General features: G+C 28.2%; 1 protein-coding gene across 1 annotated transcript; it reads right to left on the bottom strand.

The window, feature by feature from the left end:
* Positions 1 to 1072: 1072 nt before the first annotated feature.
* LOC129820270 (CCN family member 2-like) lies at positions 1073 to 27384 on the bottom strand. The gene is made up of 5 exons (XM_055877328.1): positions 27193 to 27384; positions 24412 to 24628; positions 23891 to 24142; positions 23422 to 23636; positions 1073 to 2697 (listed from the first exon to the last, which is right to left on the bottom strand). The coding sequence occupies exons 1-5, from the start codon at positions 27244 to 27246 to the stop codon at positions 2392 to 2394; spliced, it is 1044 nt and encodes a 347-aa protein (XP_055733303.1). The 5' UTR covers positions 27247 to 27384; the 3' UTR covers positions 1073 to 2391.

Consider the following 27384-nt stretch of genomic DNA (forward strand, 5'->3'; position numbering starts at 1 on the left):
TTAATTAAACAACAACCTTCAACATGGTGTTATTAATTAAACAACAACAACCGTCAACATGGTGTTATTAATTAAACAACAACCTTCAACATGGTGTTATTAATTAAACAACAACAACCTTCAACATGGTGTTATTACATGGTGTTATTAATTAAACAACAACAACCTTCAACATGGTGTTATTAATTAAACAAGAACCTTCAACATGGTGTTATTAATTTAACAACAACCGTCAACATGGTGTTATTAATTAAACAACAACAACCTTCAACATGGTGTTATTAATTAAACAACAACCTTCAACATGGTGTTATTAATTAAACACAAACCTTCAACATGGTGTTATTAATTAAACACAAACCTTCAACATGGTGTTATTAATTAAACAACAACAACCGTCAACATGGTGTTATTACATGGTGTTATTAATTAAACAACAACAAACTTCAACATGGTGTTATTAATTAAACACAAACCTTCAACATGGTGTTATTAATTAAACAACAACCGTCAACATGGTGTTATTAATTAAACACAAACCTTCAACATGGTGTTATTACATGGTGTTATTAATTAAACAACAACAAACTTCAACATGGTGTTATTAATTAAACACAAACCTTCAACATGGTGTTATTAATTAAACAACAACAACCGTCAACATGGTGTTATTACATGGTGTTATTAATTAAACAACAACAAACTTCAACATGGTGTTATTAATTAAACAACAACCGTCAACATGGTGTTATTAATTAAACAACAACAACCTTCAACATGGTGTTATTAATTAAACAACAACAACCTTCAACATGGTGTTATTACATGGTGTTATTAATTAAACAACAACAACCTTCAACATGGTGTTATAAATTAAACAACAACCGTCAACATGGTGTTATTAATTAAACAACAACAACCTTCAACATGGTGTTATTAATTAAACAACAACCTTCAACATGGTGTTATTAATTAAACAACAACCGTCAACATGGTGTTATTAATTAAACACAAACCGTCAACATGGTGTTATTAATTAAACAACAACCGTCAACATGGTGTTATTAATTAAACAACAACCGTCAACATGGTGTTATTAATTAAACAACAACCTTCAACATGGTGTTATTAATTAAACACAAACCTTCAACATGGTGTTATTACATGGTGTTATTAATTAAACAACAACAAACTTCAACATGGTGTTATTAATTAAACAACAATAACCTTCAACATGGTGTTATTAATTAAACAACAACCTTTAACATGGTGTTATTAATTAAACAACAACCAGGTAATAAATTATAGTACTAAACTGTACACAGTCTTTCAGTATTTACACAAGGTGTTTTCGTTAAATGCCAAATTTCTTTCTGTCATTCCTTCTTTTATTTTTTAAATAAACAGTAAACAATATTATTGACATTCTTAATTATAATTATATATATTCACTCAATATTATACAGATGTCAAGGCAAATACCAGTACTACAATATATCCAAACAATTTCTGTATTGTTCATATTTAACATATGAAAAATATATTTTTAAAATGTCATATTCTAAAAGTGTATGTCAAGATGTGAAATTTGGTTCAGTAAGTGCCTCTCCGTTCAGTGCGCCCTCAACCTAGGCCAGTGTTTCTCAAGTCCGATCCTCCAGTACCCCCAACAATAAATATTTTTGTTGTGGCCCCGGACAAGCACACCTGATTCTACTTGTTAACTAATAATCAAGCCCTTGACAAGTTGAATCAGGTGTTTTTGTCCTGGGCTAAAACAACAATGTGTGCTGTTGGGGGTACGGAGTTGGGAGACACTGGTATAGGCTACCTACCTCTCATCTGTACACTACCATGTCATGTTCCTATGGCAATTAAGCAGTGAATATAAATATATTCTTGCCTAACATTGTCTCTAACATTGACTCCTCAGTGCAGATCCACCCTTCAGTATCTCTATAGACATATAGGCAGACCAATCAAAGAGCCAGGTGACTTTAGAGCTGCGCATTAAAAAAAGGTTAAATTAAATGTAAAAAATAAAACCTAAAGAGTAAATCTCATGCTCTACTTCTTCATATCTTGAAATCACACATTCTGTTATGGGTAGTAAGGTAGAGACAGTAAGGTAGAGACAGGAATTCAACCAGGTTGACATGCTTATGGGTAGTAAGGTAGAGACAGAGTTCAGGAATTCAAAGAGCTGCCTATCAGTGTGTGAGGGTGGTGGGGGAGTGATGTGAAGGAGTTTTATCAGTGCCTGTGTGTGTGTGTGTGTGTGTGTGTGTGTGTGTGTGCGTGTGTGCGTGTGCGCGTGCGCGCACGCGCGTGCGTGCGTGTGTGTGTGTATACGTAACGTTATCTGTGCAGTGCGTATGACAGCCATGTCGGTTACATATCGTTGTCATAGTCCCCAATCATTCTGCGTGTGTGCGAGGCCAGGAAGATGTCATTGTCTCGTGGACAGTCGTGGTGACAGGAGCACGTCTTGATGAACATCATCTTGCGTCTGAAGGTGTCTCCCTCGGGACAGTGGAACTCAACCTCGGCGGTGACGGTGGTGTGAGGGGTGCAGCAGCGCCCGTCCGTACACACGCCACAGAACTTGGGCTTGTAGATCCTGCTGCTGCTGCAGCCTGACAGCTGGAAACGAATGCCGCGCGGGGACTTGGGGGTCCGTACACACTTCTTCCCCCTCTGTGGAATGGAGACGAATGGTGGTTAGTTCAGGATGAGAACAACTTGTTACATTGTCTATCAGGTTAAGGGCAGCTTGGCTTTGAACTTTTACACCTTGAGTGAACGATAAGGAGCCAAAGACATGCTATGTTTCTGTGTTGCATTACGCATGGCTTATGTACACTACATTTGGGGTTAGTTTGGGGTCACTTAGAAATGTCCTTGTTTTTGAAAGAAAGCACATTTTGTCCCCCCATTAAAATAACATCAAATTGATAAAAAAATATATAGTGTAGACATTGTTAATGTTGTAAATGACTATTGTAGCTATTGATTTGTATGGAATATCTACATAGGTGTACAGAGGCCCATTATCAGCAACCATCACTCCTGTGTTCCAATGGCACGTTGTGTTAGCTAATCCAAGTTTATCATTTTAAAAGGCTAATTGATCATTAGAAAACCCTTTTGCAATTACGTTAGCACAGCTGAAAACTGTTGTGCTGATTTAAAGAAGCAATAAAACTGACCCTCTTTAGACTAGTTGAGTATCTGGAGCATCAGCAATTGTGGGTTCGATTACAGGCTCAAAATGGCTAGAAACAAAGACCTTTCTTCTGAAACTTGTCAGTCTATTCTTGTTCTGAGAAATGAAGGCTATTCCATACGAGAAATTGCCAAGAAACTGAAGATCTTGTACAACGCTGTGTACTACTCCCTTCACAGAACAGCGCAAACTGGCTCTAACCATAATAGAAAGAGGAGTGGGAGGCCCCGGTGCACAACTGAGCAAGAGGACAAGTACAATAGAGTGTCTAGTTTGAGAAACAGACGGCTCTCAAGTCCTCAACTGGCAGCTTCAATAAATAGTACCCTTAAAACACCAGTCTCCATGCCAACAGTGAAGAGGCGACTCCGGGCTGCTGGCCTTCTAGGCAGAGTTGCAAAGAAAAAGCCATATCTCAGACTGGCCAAAAAAAAGAAAAGATTAAGATGGGCAAAAGAACACAGACACTGGACAGAGGAACTCTGCCTAGAAGGCCAGCATCCCGGAGTCGCCTCTTCACTGTTGACATTGAGACTGGTGTTTTAAGGGTACTATTTAATGAAGCTGCCAGTTGAGGACTTGAGAGGCTTCTGTTTCTCAAACTAGACACTCTAATGTACTTGTCCTCTTGCTCAGTTGTTCACCGGGGCCTCCCACTCCTCTTTCTCTTCTGGTTAGAGCCAGAGAAAAATAACATGTGATGTCATGTTATGTAATTCTATGTCATGCTTATGTAATATGCTATGTAATACACTATATAATACATTCCTCTATATGTTGTTATACTATATAATACATTCCTCTATATGTTGTTATACTATATAATACATTCCTCTGTTGTTATACTGTATAATACATTCCTCTATATGTTGTTATACTATATAATACATTCCTCTGTTGTTATACTATATAATACATTCCTCTGTTGTTATACTGTATAATACATTCCTCTATATGTTGTTACACTATATAATACATTCCTCTGTTGTTATACTATATAATACATTCCTCTATATGTTGTTATACTATATAATACATTCCTCTGTTGTTATACTATATAATACATTCCTCTATATGTTGTTATACTATATAATACATTCCTCTATATGTTGTTATACTATATAATACATTCCTCTATATGTTGTTATAGTATATATAATACATTCCTCTGTTGTTATACTATATAATACATTCCTCTGTTGTTATACTATATAATACATTCCTCTGTTGTTATACTATATAATACATTCCGCTATATGTTGTTATACTATATAATACATTCCTCTATATGTTGTTATACTATATAATACATTCCTCTATATGTTGTTATACTATATAATACATTCCTCAATATGTTGTTATACTATATAATACATTCCTCTATATGTTGTTATACTGTATAATACATTCCTCTGTTGTTATACTATATAATACATTCCTCTATATGTTGTTATATTGTATAATACATTCCTCTGTTGTTATACTATATAATACATTCCTCTATATGTTGTTATACTATATCATACATTCCTCTATATGTTGTTATACTATATAATACATTCCTCTATATGTTGTTATACTATATAATACATTCCTCTATATGTTGTTATATTATATAATACATTCCTCTGTTGTTATACTATATAATACATTCCTCTGTTGTTATACTATATAATACATTCCTCTGTTGTTATACTATATAATACATTCCTATATATGTTGTTATACTATATAATACATTCCTCTGTTGTTATACTATATAATACATTCCTATATATGTTGTTATACTATATAATACGTTCATCTGTTGTTATACTATATAATACATTCCTCTATATGTTGTTATATTATATAATACATTCCTATATATGTTGTTATACTATATAATACATTCCTCTGTTGTTATACTATATAATACATTCCTCTGTTGTTATACTATATAATAAATTCCTCTGTTGTTATACAATATAATACATTCCTCTATGTGTTGTTATACTATATAATACATTCCTATATATGTTGTTATACTATATAATACATTCCTCTATATGTTGTTATACTATATAATACATTCCTCTGTTGTTATACTATATAATACATTCCTCTGTTGTTATACTATATAATACATTCCTCTGTTGTTATACTATATAATACATTCCTCTATATGTTGTTATACTATATAATACATTCCTCTGTTGTTATACTATATAATACATTCCTCTGTTGTTATACTATATAATACATTCCTCTGTTGTTATACTATATAATACATTCCTCTATATGTTGTTATACTATATAATACATTCCTCTATATGTTGTTATACTATATAATAGGTTCATCTGTTGTTATACTATATAATACATTCCTCTATATGTTGTTATATTATATAATACATTCCTATATATGTTGTTATACTATATAATACATTCCTCTGTTGTTATACTATATAATACATTCCTCTATATGTTGTTATACTATATAATACATTCCTCTATATGTTGTTATACTATATAATACATTCCTATATATGTTGTTATACTATATAATACATTCCTCTGTTGTTATACAATATAATACATTCCTCTTTTGTTATACTATATAATACATTCCTCTATATGTTGTTATACTATATAATACATTCCTCTGTTGTTATACTATATAATACATTCCTCTGTTGTTATCCTATATAATACATTCCTCTGTTGTTATATTATATAATACATTCCTCTATGTTGTTATACTATATAATACATTCCTCTGTTGTTATATTATATAATACATTCCTCTATGTTGTTATACTATATAATACGATCCTCTGTTGTTATACTATATAATACATTCCTCTATATGTTGTTATGCTGTATAATACATTCCTCTATGTTGTTATACTATATAATACATTCCTCTATGTTGTTATACTATATAATACATTCCTCTGTTGTTATACTATATAATACATTCCTCTATATGTTGTTATACTATATAATACATTCCTCTGTTGTTATACTATATAATACATTCCTCTGTTGTTATACTATATAATACATTCCTATATATGTTGTTATACTATATAATACGTTCATCTGTTGTTATACTATATAATACATTCCTCTATATGTTGTTATATTATATAATACATTCCTATATATGTTGTTATACTATATAATACATTCCTCTGTTGTTATACTATATAATACATTCCTCTGTTGTTATACTATATAATACATTCCTCTGTTGTTATACAATATAATACATTCCTCTATGTGTTGTTATACTATATAATACATTCCTATATATGTTGTTATACTATATAATACATTCCTCTATATGTTGTTATACTATATAATACATTCCTCTGTTGTTATACTATATAATACATTCCTCTGTTGTTATACTATATAATACATTCCTCTGTTGTTATACTATATAATACATTCCTCTATATGTTGTTATACTATATAATACATTCCTCTGTTGTTATACTATATAATACATTCCTCTGTTGTTATACTATATAATACATTCCTCTATATGTTGTTATACTATATAATACATTCCTCTATATGTTGTTATACTATATAATAGGTTCATCTGTTGTTATACTATATAATACATTCCTCTATATGTTGTTATATTATATAATACATTCCTATATATGTTGTTATACTATATAATACATTCCTCTGTTGTTATACTATATAATACATTCCTCTATATGTTGTTATACTATATAATACATTCCTCTATATGTTGTTATACTATATAATACATTCCTATATATGTTGTTATACTATATAACACATTCCTCTGTTGTTATACAATATAATACATTCCTCTTTTGTTATACTATATAATACATTCCTCTATATGTTGTTATACTATATAATACATTCCTCTGTTGTTATACTATATAATACATTCCTCTGTTGTTATCCTATATAATACATTCCTCTGTTGTTATATTATATAATACATTCCTCTATGTTGTTATACTATATAATACATTCCTCTGTTGTTATATTATATAATACATTCCTCTATGTTGTTATACTATATAATACGATCCTCTGTTGTTATACTATATAATACATTCCTCTATATGTTGTTATGCTGTATAATACATTCCTCTATGTTGTTATACTATATAATACATTCCTCTATGTTGTTATACTATATAATACATTCCTCTGTTGTTATACTATATAATACATTCCTCTATATGTTGTTATACTATATAATACATTCCTCTGTTGTTATACTATATAATACATTCCTCTATATGTTGTTATATTATATAATACATTCCTCTGTTGTTATACTATATAATACATTCCTCTGTTGTTATACTATATAATACATTCCTCTGTTGTTATACTATATAATACATTCCTCTGTTGTTATACTATATAATACATTCCTCTATATGTTGTTATACTATATAATACATTCCTCTGTTGTTATACTATATAATACATTCCTCTTTTGTTATACTATATAATACATTCCTCTATATGTTGTTATACTATATAATACATTCCTCTGTTGTTATACTATATAATACATTCCTCTATGTGTTGTTATACTATATAATACATTCCTCTGTTGTTATACTATATAATACATTCCTCTGTTGTTATACTGTATAATACATTCCTCTATATGTTGTTACACTATATAATAAATTCCTCTGTTGTTATACTATATAATACATTCCTCTGTTGTTATACTATATAATACATTCCTCTGTTGTTATACTATATAATACATTCCGCTATATGTTGTTATACTATATAATACATTCCTCTATATGTTGTTATACTATATAATACATTCCTCTATATGTTGTTATACTATATAATACATTCCTCAATATGTTGTTATACTATATAATACATTCCTCTATATGTTGTTATACTGTATAATACATTCCTCTGTTGTTATACTATATAATACATTCCTCTATATGTTGTTATATTGTATAATACATTCCTCTGTTGTTATACTATATAATACATTCCTCTATATGTTGTTATACTATATCATACATTCCTCTATATGTTGTTATACTATATAATACATTCCTCTATATGTTGTTATACTATATAATACATTCCTCTATATGTTGTTATATTATATAATACATTCCTCTGTTGTTATACTATATAATACATTCCTCTGTTGTTATACTATATAATACATTCCTCTGTTGTTATACTATATAATACATTCCTATATATGTTGTTATACTATATAATACATTCCTCTGTTGTTATACTATATAATACATTCCTCTGTTGTTATACTATATAATACATTCCTATATATGTTGTTATACTATATAATACGTTCATCTGTTGTTATACTATATAATACATTCCTCTAAATGTTGTTATATTATATAATACATTCCTATATATGTTGTTATACTATATAATACATTCCTCTGTTGTTATACTATATAATACATTCCTCTGTTGTTATACTATATAATACATTCCTCTGTTGTTATACTATATAATACATTCCTCTATGTGTTGTTATACTATATAATACATTCCTATATATGTTGTTATACTATATAATACATTCCTCTATATGTTGTTATACTATATAATACATTCCTCTGTTGTTATACTATATAATACATTCCTCTGTTGTTATACTATATAATACATTCCTCTGTTGTTATACTATATAATACATTCCTCTATATGTTGTTATACTATATAATACATTCCTCTGTTGTTATACTATATAATACATTCCTCTGTTGTTATACTATATAATACATTCCTCTATATGTTGTTATACTATATAATACATTCCTATATATGTTGTTATACTATATAATACATTCCTCTGTTGTTATACTATATAATACATTCCTCTATATGTTGTTATACTATATAATACATTCCTCTGTTGTTATACTATATAATACATTCCTCTGTTGTTATACTATATAATACATTCCTCTGTTGTTATATTATATAATACATTCCTCTATGTTGTTATACTATATAATACATTCCTCTGTTGTTATATTATATAATAAATTCCTCTATGTTGTTATACTATATAATACGATCCTCTGTTGTTATACTATATAATACATTCCTCTATATGTTGTTATGCTGTATAATACATTCCTCTATGTTGTTATACTATATAATACATTCCTCTATGTTGTTATACTATATAATACATTCCTCTGTTGTTATACTATATAATACATTCCTCTATATGTTGTTATACTATATAATACATTCCTCTGTTGTTATACTATATAATACATTCCTCTATGTGTTGTTATACTATATAATACATTCCTATATATGTTGTTATACTATATAATACATTCCTCTATATGTTGTTATACTATATAATACATTCCTCTGTTGTTATACTATATAATACATTCCTCTGTTGTTATACTATATAATACATTCCTCTATGTGTTGTTATACTATATAATACATTCCTATATATATGTTGTTATACTATATAATACATTCCTCTATATGTTGTTATACTATATAATACATTCCTCTGTTGTTATACTATATAATACATTCCTCTGTTGTTATACTATATAATACATTCCTCTGCTGTTATACTATATAATACATTCCTATATATGTTGTTATACTATATAATACATTCCTCTATATGTTGTTATACTATATAATACATTCCTCTGTTGTTATACTATATAATACATTCCTCTGTTGTTATACTATATAATACATTCCTCTGTTGTTATACTATATAATACTTTCCTCTATATGTTGTTATACTATATAATACATTCCTCTGTTGTTATACTATATAATACATTCCTCTATATGTTGTTATACTATATAATACATTCCTCTGTTGTTATACTATATAATACATTCCTCTATATGTTGTTATACTATATAATACATTCCTCTGTATTTATACTATATAATACATTCCTCTATATGTTGTTATACTATATAATACATTCCTCTGTTGTTATACTATATAATACATTCCTCTGTTGTTATACTATATAATACATTCCTCTATATGTTGTTATACTATATAATACATTCCTCTGTATGTTGTTATACTATATAATACGTTCATCTGTTGTTATACTATATAATACATTCCTCTATATGTTGTTATATTATATAATACATTCCTATATATGTTGTTATACTATATAATACATTCCTCTGTTGTTATACTATATAATACATTCCTCTGTTGTTATACTATATAATACATTCCTCTATGTGTTGTTATACTATATAATACATTCCTATATATAATGTTATACTATATAATACATTCCTCTATATGTTGTTATACTATATAATACATTCCTCTGTTGTTATACTATATAATACATTCCTCTGTTGTTATACTATATAATACATTCCTCTGTTGTTATACTATATAATACATTCCTCTATATGTTGTTATACTATATAATACATTCCTCTGTTGTTATACTATATAATACATTCCTCTGTTGTTATACTATATAATACATTCCTCTATATGTTGTTATACTATATAATACATTCCTCTATATGTTGTTATACTATATAATACGTTCATCTGTTGTTATACTATATAATACATTCCTCTATATGTTGTTATATTATATAATACATTCCTATATATGTTGTTATACTATATAATACATTCCTCTGTTGTTATACTATATAATACATTCCTCTATATGTTGTTATACTATATAATACATTCCTCTATATGTTGTTATACTATATAATACATTCCTATATATGTTGTTATACTATATAATACATTCCTCTGTTGTTATACAATATAATACATTCCTCTGTTGTTATGCTATATAATACATTCCTCTATATGTTGTTATACTATATAATACATTCCTCTGTTGTTATACTATATAATACATTCCTCTGTTGTTATACTATATAATACATTCCTCTGTTGTTATATTATATAATACATTCCTCTATGTTGTTATACTATATAATACATTCCTCTGTTGTTATATTATATAATACATTCCTCTATGTTGTTATACTATATAATACGTTCCTCTGTTGTTATACTATATAATACATTCCTCTATATGTTGTTATGCTGTATAATACATTCCTCTATGTTGTTATACTATATAATACATTCCTCTATGTTGTTATACTATATAATACATTTCTCTGTTGTTATACTATATAATACATTCCTCTATATGTTGTTATACTATATAATACATTGCTCTGTTGTTATACTATATAATACATTCCTCTATATGTTGTTATACTATATAATACATTCCTCTGTTGTTATACTATATAATACATTCCTCTGTTGTTATACTATATAATACATTCCTCTGTTGTTATACTATATAATACATTCCTCTGTTGTTATACTATATAATACATTCCTCTATATGTTGTTATACTATATAATACATTCCTCTGTTGTTATACTATTTAATACATTTCTCTATTTATGTTGTTATACTATATAATACATTCCTCTGTTGTTATACTATATAATATATTCCTCTATGTGTTGTTATACTATATAATACATTCCTATATATGTTGTTATACTATATAATACATTCCTCTATATGTTGTTATATTATATAATACATTCCTCTGTTGTTATACTATATAATACATTCCTCTGTTGTTATACTATATAATACATTCCTCTGTTGTTATACTATATAATACATTCCTATATATGTTGTTATACTATATAATACATTCCTCTGTTGTTATACTATATAATACATTCCTCTGTTGTTATACTATATAATACATTCCTATATATGTTGTTATACTATATAATACGTTCATCTGTTGTTATACTATATAATACATTCCTCTATATGTTGTTATATTATATAATACATTCCTATATATGTTGTTATACTATATAATACATTCCTCTGTTGTTATACTATATAATACATTCCTCTGTTGTTATACTATATAATACATTCCTCTGTTGTTATACAATATAATACATTCCTCTATGTGTTGTTATACTATATAATACATTCCTATATATGTTGTTATACTATATAATACATTCCTCTATATGTTGTTATACTATATAATACATTCCTCTGTTGTTATACTATATAATACATTCCTCTGTTGTTATACTATATAATACATTCCTCTGTTGTTATACTATATAATACATTCCTCTATATGTTGTTATACTATATAATACATTCCTCTGTTGTTATACTATATAATACATTCCTCTGTTGTTATACTATATAATACATTCCTCTGTTGTTATACTATATAATACATTCCTCTATATGTTGTTATACTATATAATACATTCCTCTATATGTTGTTATACTATATAATAGGTTCATCTGTTGTTATACTATATAATACATTCCTCTATATGTTGTTATATTATATAATACATTCCTATATATGTTGTTATACTATATAATACATTCCTCTGTTGTTATACTATATAATACATTCCTCTATATGTTGTTATACTATATAATACATTCCTCTATATGTTGTTATACTATATAATACATTCCTATATATGTTGTTATACTATATAATACATTCCTCTGTTGTTATACAATATAATACATTCCTCTTTTGTTATACTATATAATACATTCCTCTATATGTTGTTATACTATATAATACATTCCTCTGTTGTTATACTATATAATACATTCCTCTGTTGTTATACTATATAATACATTCCTCTGTTGTTATATTATATAATACATTCCTCTATGTTGTTATACTATATAATACATTCCTCTGTTGTTATATTATATAATACATTCCTCTATGTTGTTATACTATATAATACGATCCTCTGTTGTTATACTATATAATACATTCCTCTATATGTTGTTATGCTGTATAATACATTCCTCTATGTTGTTATACTATATAATACATTCCTCTATGTTGTTATACTATATAATACATTCCTCTGTTGTTATACTATATAATACATTCCTCTATATGTTGTTATACTATATAATACATTCCTCTGTTGTTATACTATATAATACATTCCTCTATATGTTGTTATATTATATAATACATTCCTCTGTTGTTATACTATATAATACATTCCTCTGTTGTTATACTATATAATACATTCCTCTGTTGTTATACTATATAATACATTCCTCTGTTGTTATACTATATAATACATTCCTCTATATGTTGTTATACTATATAATACATTCCTCTGTTGTTATACTATATAATACATTCCTCTTTTGTTATACTATATAATACATTCCTCTATATGTTGTTATACTATATAATACATTCCTCTGTTGTTATACTATATAATACATTCCTCTATGTGTTGTTATACTATATAATACATTCCTCTGTTGTTATACTATATAATACATTCCTCTGTTGTTATACTGTATAATACATTCCTCTATATGTTGTTACACTATATAATAAATTCCTCTGTTGTTATACTATATAATACATTCCTCTGTTGTTATACTATATAATACATTCCTCTGTTGTTATACTATATAATACATTCCGCTATATGTTGTTATACTATATAATACATTCCTCTATATGTTGTTATACTATATAATACATTCCTCTATATGTTGTTATACTATATAATACATTCCTCAATATGTTGTTATACTATATAATACATTCCTCTATATGTTGTTATACTGTATAATACATTCCTCTGTTGTTATACTATATAATACATTCCTCTATATGTTGTTATATTGTATAATACATTCCTCTGTTGTTATACTATATAATACATTCCTCTATATGTTGTTATACTATATCATACATTCCTCTATATGTTGTTATACTATATAATACATTCCTCTATATGTTGTTATACTATATAATACATTCCTCTATATGTTGTTATATTATATAATACATTCCTCTGTTGTTATACTATATAATACATTCCTCTGTTGTTATACTATATAATACATTCCTCTGTTGTTATACTATATAATACATTCCTATATATGTTGTTATACTATATAATACATTCCTCTGTTGTTATACTATATAATACATTCCTCTGTTGTTATACTATATAATACATTCCTATATATGTTGTTATACTATATAATACGTTCATCTGTTGTTATACTATATAATACATTCCTCTATATGTTGTTATATTATATAATACATTCCTATATATGTTGTTATACTATATAATACATTCCTCTGTTGTTATACTATATAATACATTCCTCTGTTGTTATACTATATAATACATTCCTCTGTTGTTATACTATATAATACATTCCTCTATGTGTTGTTATACTATATAATACATTCCTATATATGTTGTTATACTATATAATACATTCCTCTATATGTTGTTATACTATATAATACATTCCTCTGTTGTTATACTATATAATACATTCTTCTGTTGTTATACTATATAATACATTCCTCTGTTGTTATACTATATAATACATTCCTCTATATGTTGTTATACTATATAATACATTCCTCTGTTGTTATACTATATAATACATTCCTCTGTTGTTATACTATATAATACATTCCTCTGTTGTTATACTATATAATACATTCCTCTGTTGTTATACTATATAATACATTCCTCTGTTGTTATACTATATAATACATTCCTCTATATGTTGTTATACTATATAATACATTCCTCTGTTGTTATACTATATAATACATTCCTCTTTTGTTATACTATATAATACATTCCTCTATATGTTGTTATACTATATAATACATTCCTCAATATGTTGTTATACTATATAATACATTCCTCTATATGTTGTTATACTGTATAATACATTCCTCTGTTGTTATACTATATAATACATTCCTCTATATGTTGTTATATTGTATAATACATTCCTCTGTTGTTATACTATATAATACATTCCTCTATGTGTTGTTATACTATATAATACATTCCTCTGTTGTTATACTATATAATACATTCCTCTGTTGTTATACTGTATAATACATTCCTCTATATGTTGTTACACTATATAATAAATTCCTCTGTTGTTATACTATATAATACATTCCTCTGTTGTTATACTATATAATACATTCCTCTGTTGTTATACTATATAATACATTCCGCTATATGTTGTTATACTATATAATACATTCCTCTATATGTTGTTATACTATATAATACATTCCTCTATATGTTGTTATACTATATAATACATTCCTCAATATGTTGTTATACTATATAATACATTCCTCTATATGTTGTTATACTATATAATACATTCCTCTATATGTTGTTATATTATATAATACATTCCTCTGTTGTTATACTATATAATACATTCCTCTGTTGTTATACTATATAATACATTCCTCTGTTGTTATATTATATAATACATTCCTATATATGTTGTTATACTATATAATACATTCCTCTGTTGTTATACTATATAATACATTCCTCTGTTGTTATACTATATAATACATTCCTATATATGTTGTTATACTATATAATACGTTCATCTGTTGTTATACTATATAATACATTCCTCTATATGTTGTTATATTATATAATACATTCCTATATATGTTGTTATACTATATAATACATTCCTCTGTTGTTATACTATATAATACATTCCTCTGTTGTTATACTATATAATACATTCCTCTGTTGTTATACTATATAATACATTCCTCTATGTGTTGTTATACTATATAATACATTCCTATATATGTTGTTATACTATATAATACATTCCTCTATATGTTGTTATACTATATAATACATTCCTCTGTTGTTATACTATATAATACATTCCTCTGTTGTTATACTATATAATACATTCCTCTGTTGTTATACTATATAATACATTCCTCTATATGTTGTTATACTATATAATACATTCCTCTGTTGTTATACTATATAATACATTCCTCTGTTGTTATACTATATAATACATTCCTCTATATGTTGTTATACTATATAATACATTCCTATATATGTTGTTATACTATATAATACATTCCTCTGTTGTTATACTATATAATACATTCCTCTATATGTTGTTATACTATATAATACATTCCTCTGTTGTTATACTATATAATACATTCCTCTGTTGTTATACTATATAATACATTCCTCTGTTGTTATATTATATAATACATTCCTCTATGTTGTTATACTATATAATACATTCCTCTGTTGTTATATTATATAATAAATTCCTCTATGTTGTTATACTATATAATACGATCCTCTGTTGTTATACTATATAATACATTCCTCTATATGTTGTTATGCTGTATAATACATTCCTCTATGTTGTTATACTATATAATACATTCCTCTATGTTGTTATACTATATAATACATTCCTCTGTTGTTATACTATATAATACATTCCTCTATATGTTGTTATACTATATAATACATTCCTCTGTTGTTATACTATATAATACATTCCTCTATGTGTTGTTATACTATATAATACATTCCTATATATGTTGTTATACTATATAATACATTCCTCTATATGTTGTTATACTATATAATACATTCCTCTGTTGTTATACTATATAATACATTCCTCTGTTGTTATACTATATAATACATTCCTCTATGTGTTGTTATACTATATAATACATTCCTATATATATGTTGTTATACTATATAATACATTCCTCTATATGTTGTTATACTATATAATACATTCCTCTGTTGTTATACTATATAATACATTCCTCTGTTGTTATACTATATAATACATTCCTCTGCTGTTATACTATATAATACATTCCTATATATGTTGTTATACTATATAATACATTCCTCTATATGTTGTTATACTATATAATACATTCCTCTGTTGTTATACTATATAATACATTCCTCTGTTGTTATACTATATAATACATTCCTCTGTTGTTATACTATATAATACTTTCCTCTATATGTTGTTATACTATATAATACATTCCTCTGTTGTTATACTATATAATACATTCCTCTGTTGTTATACTATATAATATATTCCTCTATGTGTTGTTATACTATATAATACATTCCTATATATGTTGTTATACTATATAATACATTCCTCTATATGTTGTTATATTATATAATACATTCCTCTGTTGTTATACTATATAATACATTCCTCTGTTGTTATACTATATAATACATTCCTCTGTTGTTATACTATATAATACATTCCTATATATGTTGTTATACTATATAATACATTCCTCTGTTGTTATACTATATAATACATTCCTCTGTTGTTATACTATATAATACATTCCTATATATGTTGTTATACTATATAATACGTTCATCTGTTGTTATACTATATAATACATTCCTCTATATGTTGTTATATTATATAATACATTCCTATATATGTTGTTATACTATATAATACATTCCTCTGTTGTTATACTATATAATACATTCCTCTGTTGTTATACTATATAATACATTCCTCTGTTGTTATACAATATAATACATTCCTCTATGTGTTGTTATACTATATAATACATTCCTATATATGTTGTTATACTATATAATACATTCCTCTATATGTTGTTATACTATATAATACATTCCTCTGTTGTTATACTATATAATACATTCCTCTGTTGTTATACTATATAATACATTCCTCTGTTGTTATACTATATAATACATTCCTCTATATGTTGTTATACTATATAATACATTCCTCTGTTGTTATACTATATAATACATTCCTCTGTTGTTATACTATATAATACATTCCTCTGTTGTTATACTATATAATACATTCCTCTATATGTTGTTATACTATATAATACATTCCTCTATATGTTGTTATACTATATAATAGGTTCATCTGTTGTTATACTATATAATACATTCCTCTATATGTTGTTATATTATATAATACATTCCTATATATGTTGTTATACTATATAATACATTCCTCTGTTGTTATACTATATAATACATTCCTCTATATGTTGTTATACTATATAATACATTCCTCTGTTGTTATACTATATAATACATTCCTCTGTTGTTATACTATATAATACATTCCTCTGTTGTTATACTATATAATACATTCCTCTATATGTTGTTATACTATATAATACATTCCTCTGTTGTTATACTATATAATACATTCCTCTTTTGTTATACTATATAATACATTACTCTATATGTTGTTATACTATATAATACATTCCTCTGTTGTTATACTATATAATACATTCCTCTATGTGTTGTTATACTATATAATACATTCCTCTGTTGTTATACTATATAATACATTCCTCTGTTGTTATACTGTATAATACATTCCTCTATATGTTGTTACACTATATAATAAATTCCTCTGTTGTTATACTATATAATACATTCCTCTGTTGTTATACTATATAATACATTCCTCTGTTGTTATACTATATAATACATTCCGCTATATGTTGTTATACTATATAATACATTCCTCTATATGTTGTTATACTATATAATACATTCCTCTATATGTTGTTATACTATATAATACATTCCTCAATATGTTGTTATACTATATAATACATTCCTCTATATGTTGTTATACTGTATAATACATTCCTCTGTTGTTATACTATATAATACATTCCTCTATATGTTGTTATATTGTATAATACATTCCTCTGTTGTTATACTATATAATACATTCCTCTATATGTTGTTATACTATATCATACATTCCTCTATATGTTGTTATACTATATAATACATTCCTCTATATGTTGTTATACTATATAATACATTCCTCTATATGTTGTTATATTATATAATACATTCCTCTGTTGTTATACTATATAATACATTCCTCTGTTGTTATACTATATAATACATTCCTCTGTTGTTATACTATATAATACATTCCTATATATGTTGTTATACTATATAATACATTCCTCTGTTGTTATACTATATAATACATTCCTCTGTTGTTATACTATATAATACATTCCTATATATGTTGTTATACTATATAATACGTTCATCTGTTGTTATACTATATAATACATTCCTCTATATGTTGTTATATTATATAATACATTCCTATATATGTTGTTATACTATATAATACATTCCTCTGTTGTTATACTATATAATACATTCCTCTGTTGTTATACTATATAATACATTCCTCTGTTGTTATACTATATAATACATTCCTCTATGTGTTGTTATACTATATAATACATTCCTATATATGTTGTTATACTATATAATACATTCCTCTATATGTTGTTATACTATATAATACATTCCTCTGTTGTTATACTATATAATACATTCCTCTGTTGTTATACTATATAATACATTCCTCTATATGTTGTTATACTATATAATACATTCCTCTGTTGTTATACTATATAATACATTCCTCTGTTGTTATACTATATAATACATTCCTCTATATGTTGTTATACTATATAATACATTCCTATATATGTTGTTATACTATATAATACATTCCTCTGTTGTTATACTATATAATACATTCCTCTATATGTTGTTATACTATATAATACATTCCTCTGTTGTTATACTATATAATACATTCCTCTGTTGTTATACTATATAATACATTCCTCTGTTGTTATATTATATAATACATTCCTCTATGTTGTTATACTATATAATACATTCCTCTGTTGTTATATTATATAATAAATTCCTCTATGTTGTTATACTATATAATACGATCCTCTGTTGTTATACTATATAATACATTCCTCTATATGTTGTTATGCTGTATAATACATTCCTCTATGTTGTTATACTATATAATACATTCCTCTATGTTGTTATACTATATAATACATTCCTCTGTTGTTATACTATATAATACATTCCTCTATATGTTGTTATACTATATAATACATTCCTCTGTTGTTATACTATATAATACATTCCTCTATGTGTTGTTATACTATATAATACATTCCTATATATGTTGTTATACTATATAATACATTCCTCTATATGTTGTTATACTATATAATACATTCCTCTGTTGTTATACTATATAATACATTCCTCTGTTGTTATACTATATAATACATTCCTCTATGTGTTGTTATACTATATAATACATTCCTATATATATGTTGTTATACTATATAATACATTCCTCTATATGTTGTTATACTATATAATACATTCCTCTGTTGTTATACTATATAATACATTCCTCTGTTGTTATACTATATAATACATTCCTCTGCTGTTATACTATATAATACATTCCTATATATGTTGTTATACTATATAATACATTCCTCTATATGTTGTTATACTATATAATACATTCCTCTGTTGTTATACTATATAATACATTCCTCTGTTGTTATACTATATAATACATTCCTCTGTTGTTATACTATATAATACTTTCCTCTATATGTTGTTATACTATATAATACATTCCTCTGTTGTTATACTATATAATACATTCCTCTATATGTTGTTATACTATATAATACATTCCTCTGTTGTTATACTATATAATACATTCCTCTATATGTTGTTATACTATATAATACATTCCTCTGTATTTATACTATATAATACATTCCTCTATATGTTGTTATACTATATAATACATTCCTCTGTTGTTATACTATATAATACATTCCTCTGTTGTTATACTATATAATACATTCCTCTATATGTTGTTATACTATATAATACATTCCTCTGTATGTTGTTATACTATATAATACGTTCATCTGTTGTTATACTATATAATACATTCCTCTATATGTTGTTATATTATATAATACATTCCTATATATGTTGTTATACTATATAATACATTCCTCTGTTGTTATACTATATAATACATTCCTCTGTTGTTATACTATATAATACATTCCTCTATGTGTTGTTATACTATATAATACATTCCTATATATAATGTTATACTATATAATACATTCCTCTATATGTTGTTATACTATATAATACATTCCTCTGTTGTTATACTATATAATACATTCCTCTGTTGTTATACTATATAATACATTCCTCTGTTGTTATACTATATAATACATTCCTCTATATGTTGTTATACTATATAATACATTCCTCTGTTGTTATACTATATAATACATTCCTCTGTTGTTATACTATATAATACATTCCTCTATATGTTGTTATACTATATAATACATTCCTCTATATGTTGTTATACTATATAATACGTTCATCTGTTGTTATACTATATAATACATTCCTCTATATGTTGTTATATTATATAATACATTCCTATATATGTTGTTATACTATATAATACATTCCTCTGTTGTTATACTATATAATACATTCCTCTATATGTTGTTATACTATATAATACATTCCTCTATATGTTGTTATACTATATAATACATTCCTATATATGTTGTTATACTATATAATACATTCCTCTGTTGTTATACAATATAATACATTCCTCTGTTGTTATGCTATATAATACATTCCTCTATATGTTGTTATACTATATAATACATTCCTCTGTTGTTATACTATATAATACATTCCTCTGTTGTTATACTATATAATACATTCCTCTGTTGTTATATTATATAATACATTCCTCTATGTTGTTATACTATATAATACATTCCTCTGTTGTTATATTATATAATACATTCCTCTATGTTGTTATACTATATAATACGTTCCTCTGTTGTTATACTATATAATACATTCCTCTATATGTTGTTATGCTGTATAATACATTCCTCTATGTTGTTATACTATATAATACATTCCTCTATGTTGTTATACTATATAATACATTCCTCTGTTGTTATACTATATAATACATTCCTCTATATGTTGTTATACTATATAATACATTGCTCTGTTGTTATACTATATAATACATTCCTCTATATGTTGTTATACTATATAATACATTCCTCTGTTGTTATACTATATAATACATTCCTCTGTTGTTATACTATATAATACATTCCTCTGTTGTTATACTATATAATACATTCCTCTGTTGTTATACTATATAATACATTCCTCTATATGTTGTTATACTATATAATACATTCCTCTGTTGTTATACTATATAATACATTCCTCTATATGTTGTTATACTATATAATACATTCCTCTGTTGTTATACTATATAATATATTCCTCTATGTGTTGTTATACTATATAATACATTCCTATATATGTTGTTATACTATATAATACATTCCTCTATATGTTATTATACTATATAATACATTCCTCTGTTGTTATACTATATAATACATTCCTCTGTTGTTATACTATATAATACATTCCTCTATGTGTTGTTATACTATATAATACATTCCTATATATATGTTGTTATACTATATAATACATTCCTCTATATGTTGTTATACTATATAATACATTCCTCTGTTGTTATACTATATAATACATTCCTCTGTTGTTATACTATATAATACATTCCTCTGTTGTTATACTATATAATACATTCCTATATATGTTGTTATACTATATAATACATTCCTCTATATGTTGTTATACTATATAATACATTCCTCTGTTGTTATACTATATAATACATTCCTCTGTTGTTATACTATATAATACATTCCTCTGTTGTTATACTATATAATACTTTCCTCTATATGTTGTTATACTATATTATACATTCCTCTGTTGTTATATTATATAATACATTCCTCTGTTGTTATACTATATAATACATTCCTCTGTTGTTATACTACATAATACATTCCTCTATATGTTGTTATACTATATAATACATTCCTCTGTTGTTATACTATATAATACATTCCTCTATATGTTGTTATACTATATAATACATTCCTCTGTATTTATACTATATAATACATTCCTCTCTATGTTGTTATACTATATAATACATTCCTCTGTTGTTATACTATATAATACATTCCTCTGTTGTTATACTATATAATACATTCCTCTATATGTTGTTATACTATATAATACATTCCTCTGTTGTTATACTATATAATACATTCCTCTGTTGTTATACTATATAATACATTCCTCTATATGTTGTTATACTATATAATACATTCCTCTATATGTTGTTATACTATATAATGGTATTAGTCCATGTACCCACCTTGATATCCTTCTCTTGCTCCACATGGCAGGACCGGATCATACAGACACGGGTCTGCCTCTCCAGCTGGCACCGCTCGTTGTCATTGGTGGCGCGGGACGACACGCCCATGCCGCAGGTGGCCGAGCACTCGTCCCATTTGGTGGTCTGGACGATGCAGTTCTCCCTGGGGTTCTCCGCCGGGACCGGCACGTGGGCTGACTCCTCTCTGTAGACTGACAGAGGGGAAGAAGAGACCAAGAGGTGAATTTCAGATCCTGAGAGAAGAGGAGGGGAGAGGGAGAGGGAGAGGGAGAGGTGAACAGTGGTGAAAAATAGGGGAGGAGAGGGAGAGGTGGTTAGTTTGAACGAGAGAGAGAAAGCGAGAGAGAGAAAGAGAGAGAGAGACAGACAGACAGACAGACAGACAGACAGACAGACAGACAGACAGAAAAAGGAAGAGTTCCAGTTTGTAGGAGGTTAGACTCACCAGCCATGGCTGACTGGTAGGGGTTGTCCTGAGGACTCTGGTCACACACCCACTCTTCACAGCACTTCCCAGGGATCTGGATGCGATGTGGGTACGGGCAATCTGGAGAGGCCAGCAGCACGTTGTTGGCACAGGTTGGCACGCAGCCAATCTCTCCGTTCATACAAACACACTGGTGCTTGCAGCTGGGCTGGAAGGTCTCTCCACTGCGGTAGATGACCCCTCCCAGGTCACACGTCTGGCCTTCCTGGGCTGAAACACAGAGGTGGAGACGCCATTTTAGATTTCATATTTCAAAGGCTTTACATTATATTGTTCAAACTCATGTAAATACCTATTGGAAATTGCTTAGCCCAGAGATTGCCCACTTTGGATAATGAGAACCAAAGCCGTGGCAAAGTCTAAACAAAATATGTAGCAATCTCTGCAATAGGCTAGCCAAGAAGTGATCATGGTGTCCATAGAGATCTTATAGCCTTCCTACCCTTTTCTTTAATAGTTGACAGGAGAATTCAACTCACCCATGCAGATGCCGTGCTCAGTGTCACTCAGCATTGCATAATCACAGTAAAGCTCTTTGTGGTGGTCACACGGCTCCAGGAGGGTACAGGGCTCGCCGGCTTGCCTGGCACACACCTTACAGCAACCACAGCCATCCAGAACCAGACTGGTACCAAACGGGCATGGAGGGGTGTCCGACAGGCAGTCACAGGGATCGGAACAGTCCTGGGCCATTGTCTATAAACAGAAGAAAACGACAGTCAGAAATGCTTTAGAAAAATGTATAGGATAATGTTAAACAAAAAATATAAGAAAACCTAAAGAAAAATGTATAGGATAGAAATGTATATGATAGAAATGTATAGGATAGAAATGTATAGGATAGAAATGTATAGGATGGAAATGTATAGGATAGAAATGTATAGGATAGAAATGTATAGGGTGGAAATGTATAGGATATAAATGAATAGGATAGAAATGTATAGGATAGAAATGTATAGGATAGAAATGTATAGGATGGAAATGTATAGGATAGAAATGTATAGGATAGAAATGTATAGGATGGAAATGTATAGTATGGAAATGTATAGGATAGAAATGTATAGTATGGAAATGTATAGGATAGAAATGTATAGGATAGAAATGTATAGGATGGAAATGTATAGGATGGAAATGTATAGGATAGAAATGTGTAGGATAGAAATGTATAGGATAGTGTGGATAAAATGTCTGGTATCAGGATTTGTCTCCAGGGAAAATGTTCAGATCCAGTAATGCAATGAGGTAGGTCTGTACCAGTGGAGGACGGCTCATAATAATGTCTGGAACGGAGCAAATGGAATGGCATCAAACACCTGGAAACCATGGAAGCCATGTGTTTGATGTATTTGATACCATTCCACTGATTCCGCTCCAGCCATCACTATGAGCAGTCCTCACCAATTAAGGTGCCACCAGCCTCCTGCGGTCTGTACTGTGTGTCAAAGAAGCAGAGAATGTTGTAAGGGGCTACTTTGCGTTTTTTGTAACACCTCACGTGTAATACATCGTGCTGCCACTAGATGGAGACACTTGACTCGATGTAGGCAAATCTATTTTAGCAGACTTTTCTATGGAGAGAGTTTTCTATGGAGAGTGACGGACACTGCTATTATATACAGCATTACTTTTGTACAAATATTTAAAAAAAAAATATATATAAAAGAGACTTGTAAGAATGTAAGAGGAAATCAATATAGGCTACTCAAATGCTGTCAAATCTTCACATGTTTTATTCTAAGAACGAATGTTTAAAACATTTGTGTGATAAAGAATTAGCAGAACCTGGATCATTAGCAGAACCTCAGTCATTAACAATTTTATTTGTGGAAAAAAGCTATTTGGCACTTCAATTTATACCCTATGTCCAACTAGGAGCCTATAGCTACTATCTTTGTTCTGCATCTCAGTACTCACATGATGTTCCTTTTAGTAGCAATGAGTAAGACACCCAAGAACATAGCCCATTTGAATCCAATCATTTAGTAATTTATTAACAGTGACACCCAAATGAAACAACACTACTTTGTCATTACATAAGATTATTTACAGCGCTGCTGGAGGCTACTTTACAGAGCTGCTGTAGACTACTTTAAGGAGCTGCTGTAGGCTACTTTACAGAGCTGCTGTGGGCTACTTTAAGGAGCTGCTGTAGGCTACTTTAAAGAGCTGCTGTAGACTACTTTAAGGAGCTGCTGTAGGCTACTTTACAGAGCTGCTGTGGGCTACTTTAAGGAGCTGCTGTAGGCTACTTTAAGGAGCTGCTGTAGACTACTTTACAGAGCTGCTGTAGACTACTCTACAGAGCTGCTGTAGGCTACTTTAAGGAGCTGCTGTAGGCTACTTTACAGAGCTGCTGTAGGCTACTTTACAGAGCTGCTGTAGACTACTTTACAGAGCTGCTGTAGGCTACTTTAAGGAGCTGCTGTAGGCTACTTTACAGAGCTGCTGTAGGCTACTTTACAGAGCTGCTGTAGACTACTTTACAGAGCTGCTGTAGACTACTTTACAGAGCTGCTGTAGACTACTTTACAGAGCTGCTGTAGGCTACTTTACAGAGCTGCTGTAGGCTACTTTACAGATCTGCTGTAGGCTACTTTACAGAACTGCTGTAGGCTGCTTTAAGGAGCGCTGTAGGCTACTTTACAGAGCTGCTGTAGACTACTTTAAGGACCTGCTGTAGACTACTTTAAGGAGCTGCTGTAGACTACTTTAAGGAGCTGCTGTAGGCTACTTTAAGGAGTTGCTGTAGGCTACTTTAAGGAGCTGCTGTAGGCTACTTTACAGAGCTGCTGTAGGCTACTTTACAGAACTGCTGTAGGCTACTTTATAGAACTGCTGTAGGGTACTTTATAGAACTGCTGTAGGCTACTTTACAGAGCTGCTGTAGGCTACTTTACAGAGCTGCTGTAGGCTACTTTACAGAACTGCTGTAGGCTACTTTATAGAACTGCTGTAGGCTACTTTAAGGAGCTGCTGTAAGCTACTTTACAGAACTGCACTAAGACCACACCCCCATGGGATGTTTTAGGCTATAAGTGCACAATGCGTTCCCATAAGTTGTACTTTAAATTTAAATTTTACATAACTAAATAATAAATATCAATGAAGACAACACAAAACATATAACAATAACCGAGTGAATGAAATAAAGAATAAGCTATTATTGCATCAAAGTCAAAAGTTGTGACAAAGTTACACAAATGTATATAAATCAAAATCCAGCACTTTATTGATATATTATATGACATGTAAAAACATACCGAGCTGATGATGAGCAGAAGAAGACTAATTCTGGTTATAACTCCCTCAGACATTGTTGCCTCGTTTATTTCAACAGCGTGCGCGCACTCAATCCAACACGTTTGTTTTCGTTCAGAGTGACAGACACACAGACGGGAGTTTCCCTTTTCTCTCACTCCACCGGTAGTTGTTCGTTGACTCGCTGCAGGGCT

Source organism: Salvelinus fontinalis, chromosome 22 (genome assembly GCF_029448725.1).
Source record: "Salvelinus fontinalis isolate EN_2023a chromosome 22, ASM2944872v1, whole genome shotgun sequence".
Lineage (NCBI taxonomy): Eukaryota > Metazoa > Chordata > Actinopteri > Salmoniformes > Salmonidae > Salvelinus > Salvelinus fontinalis.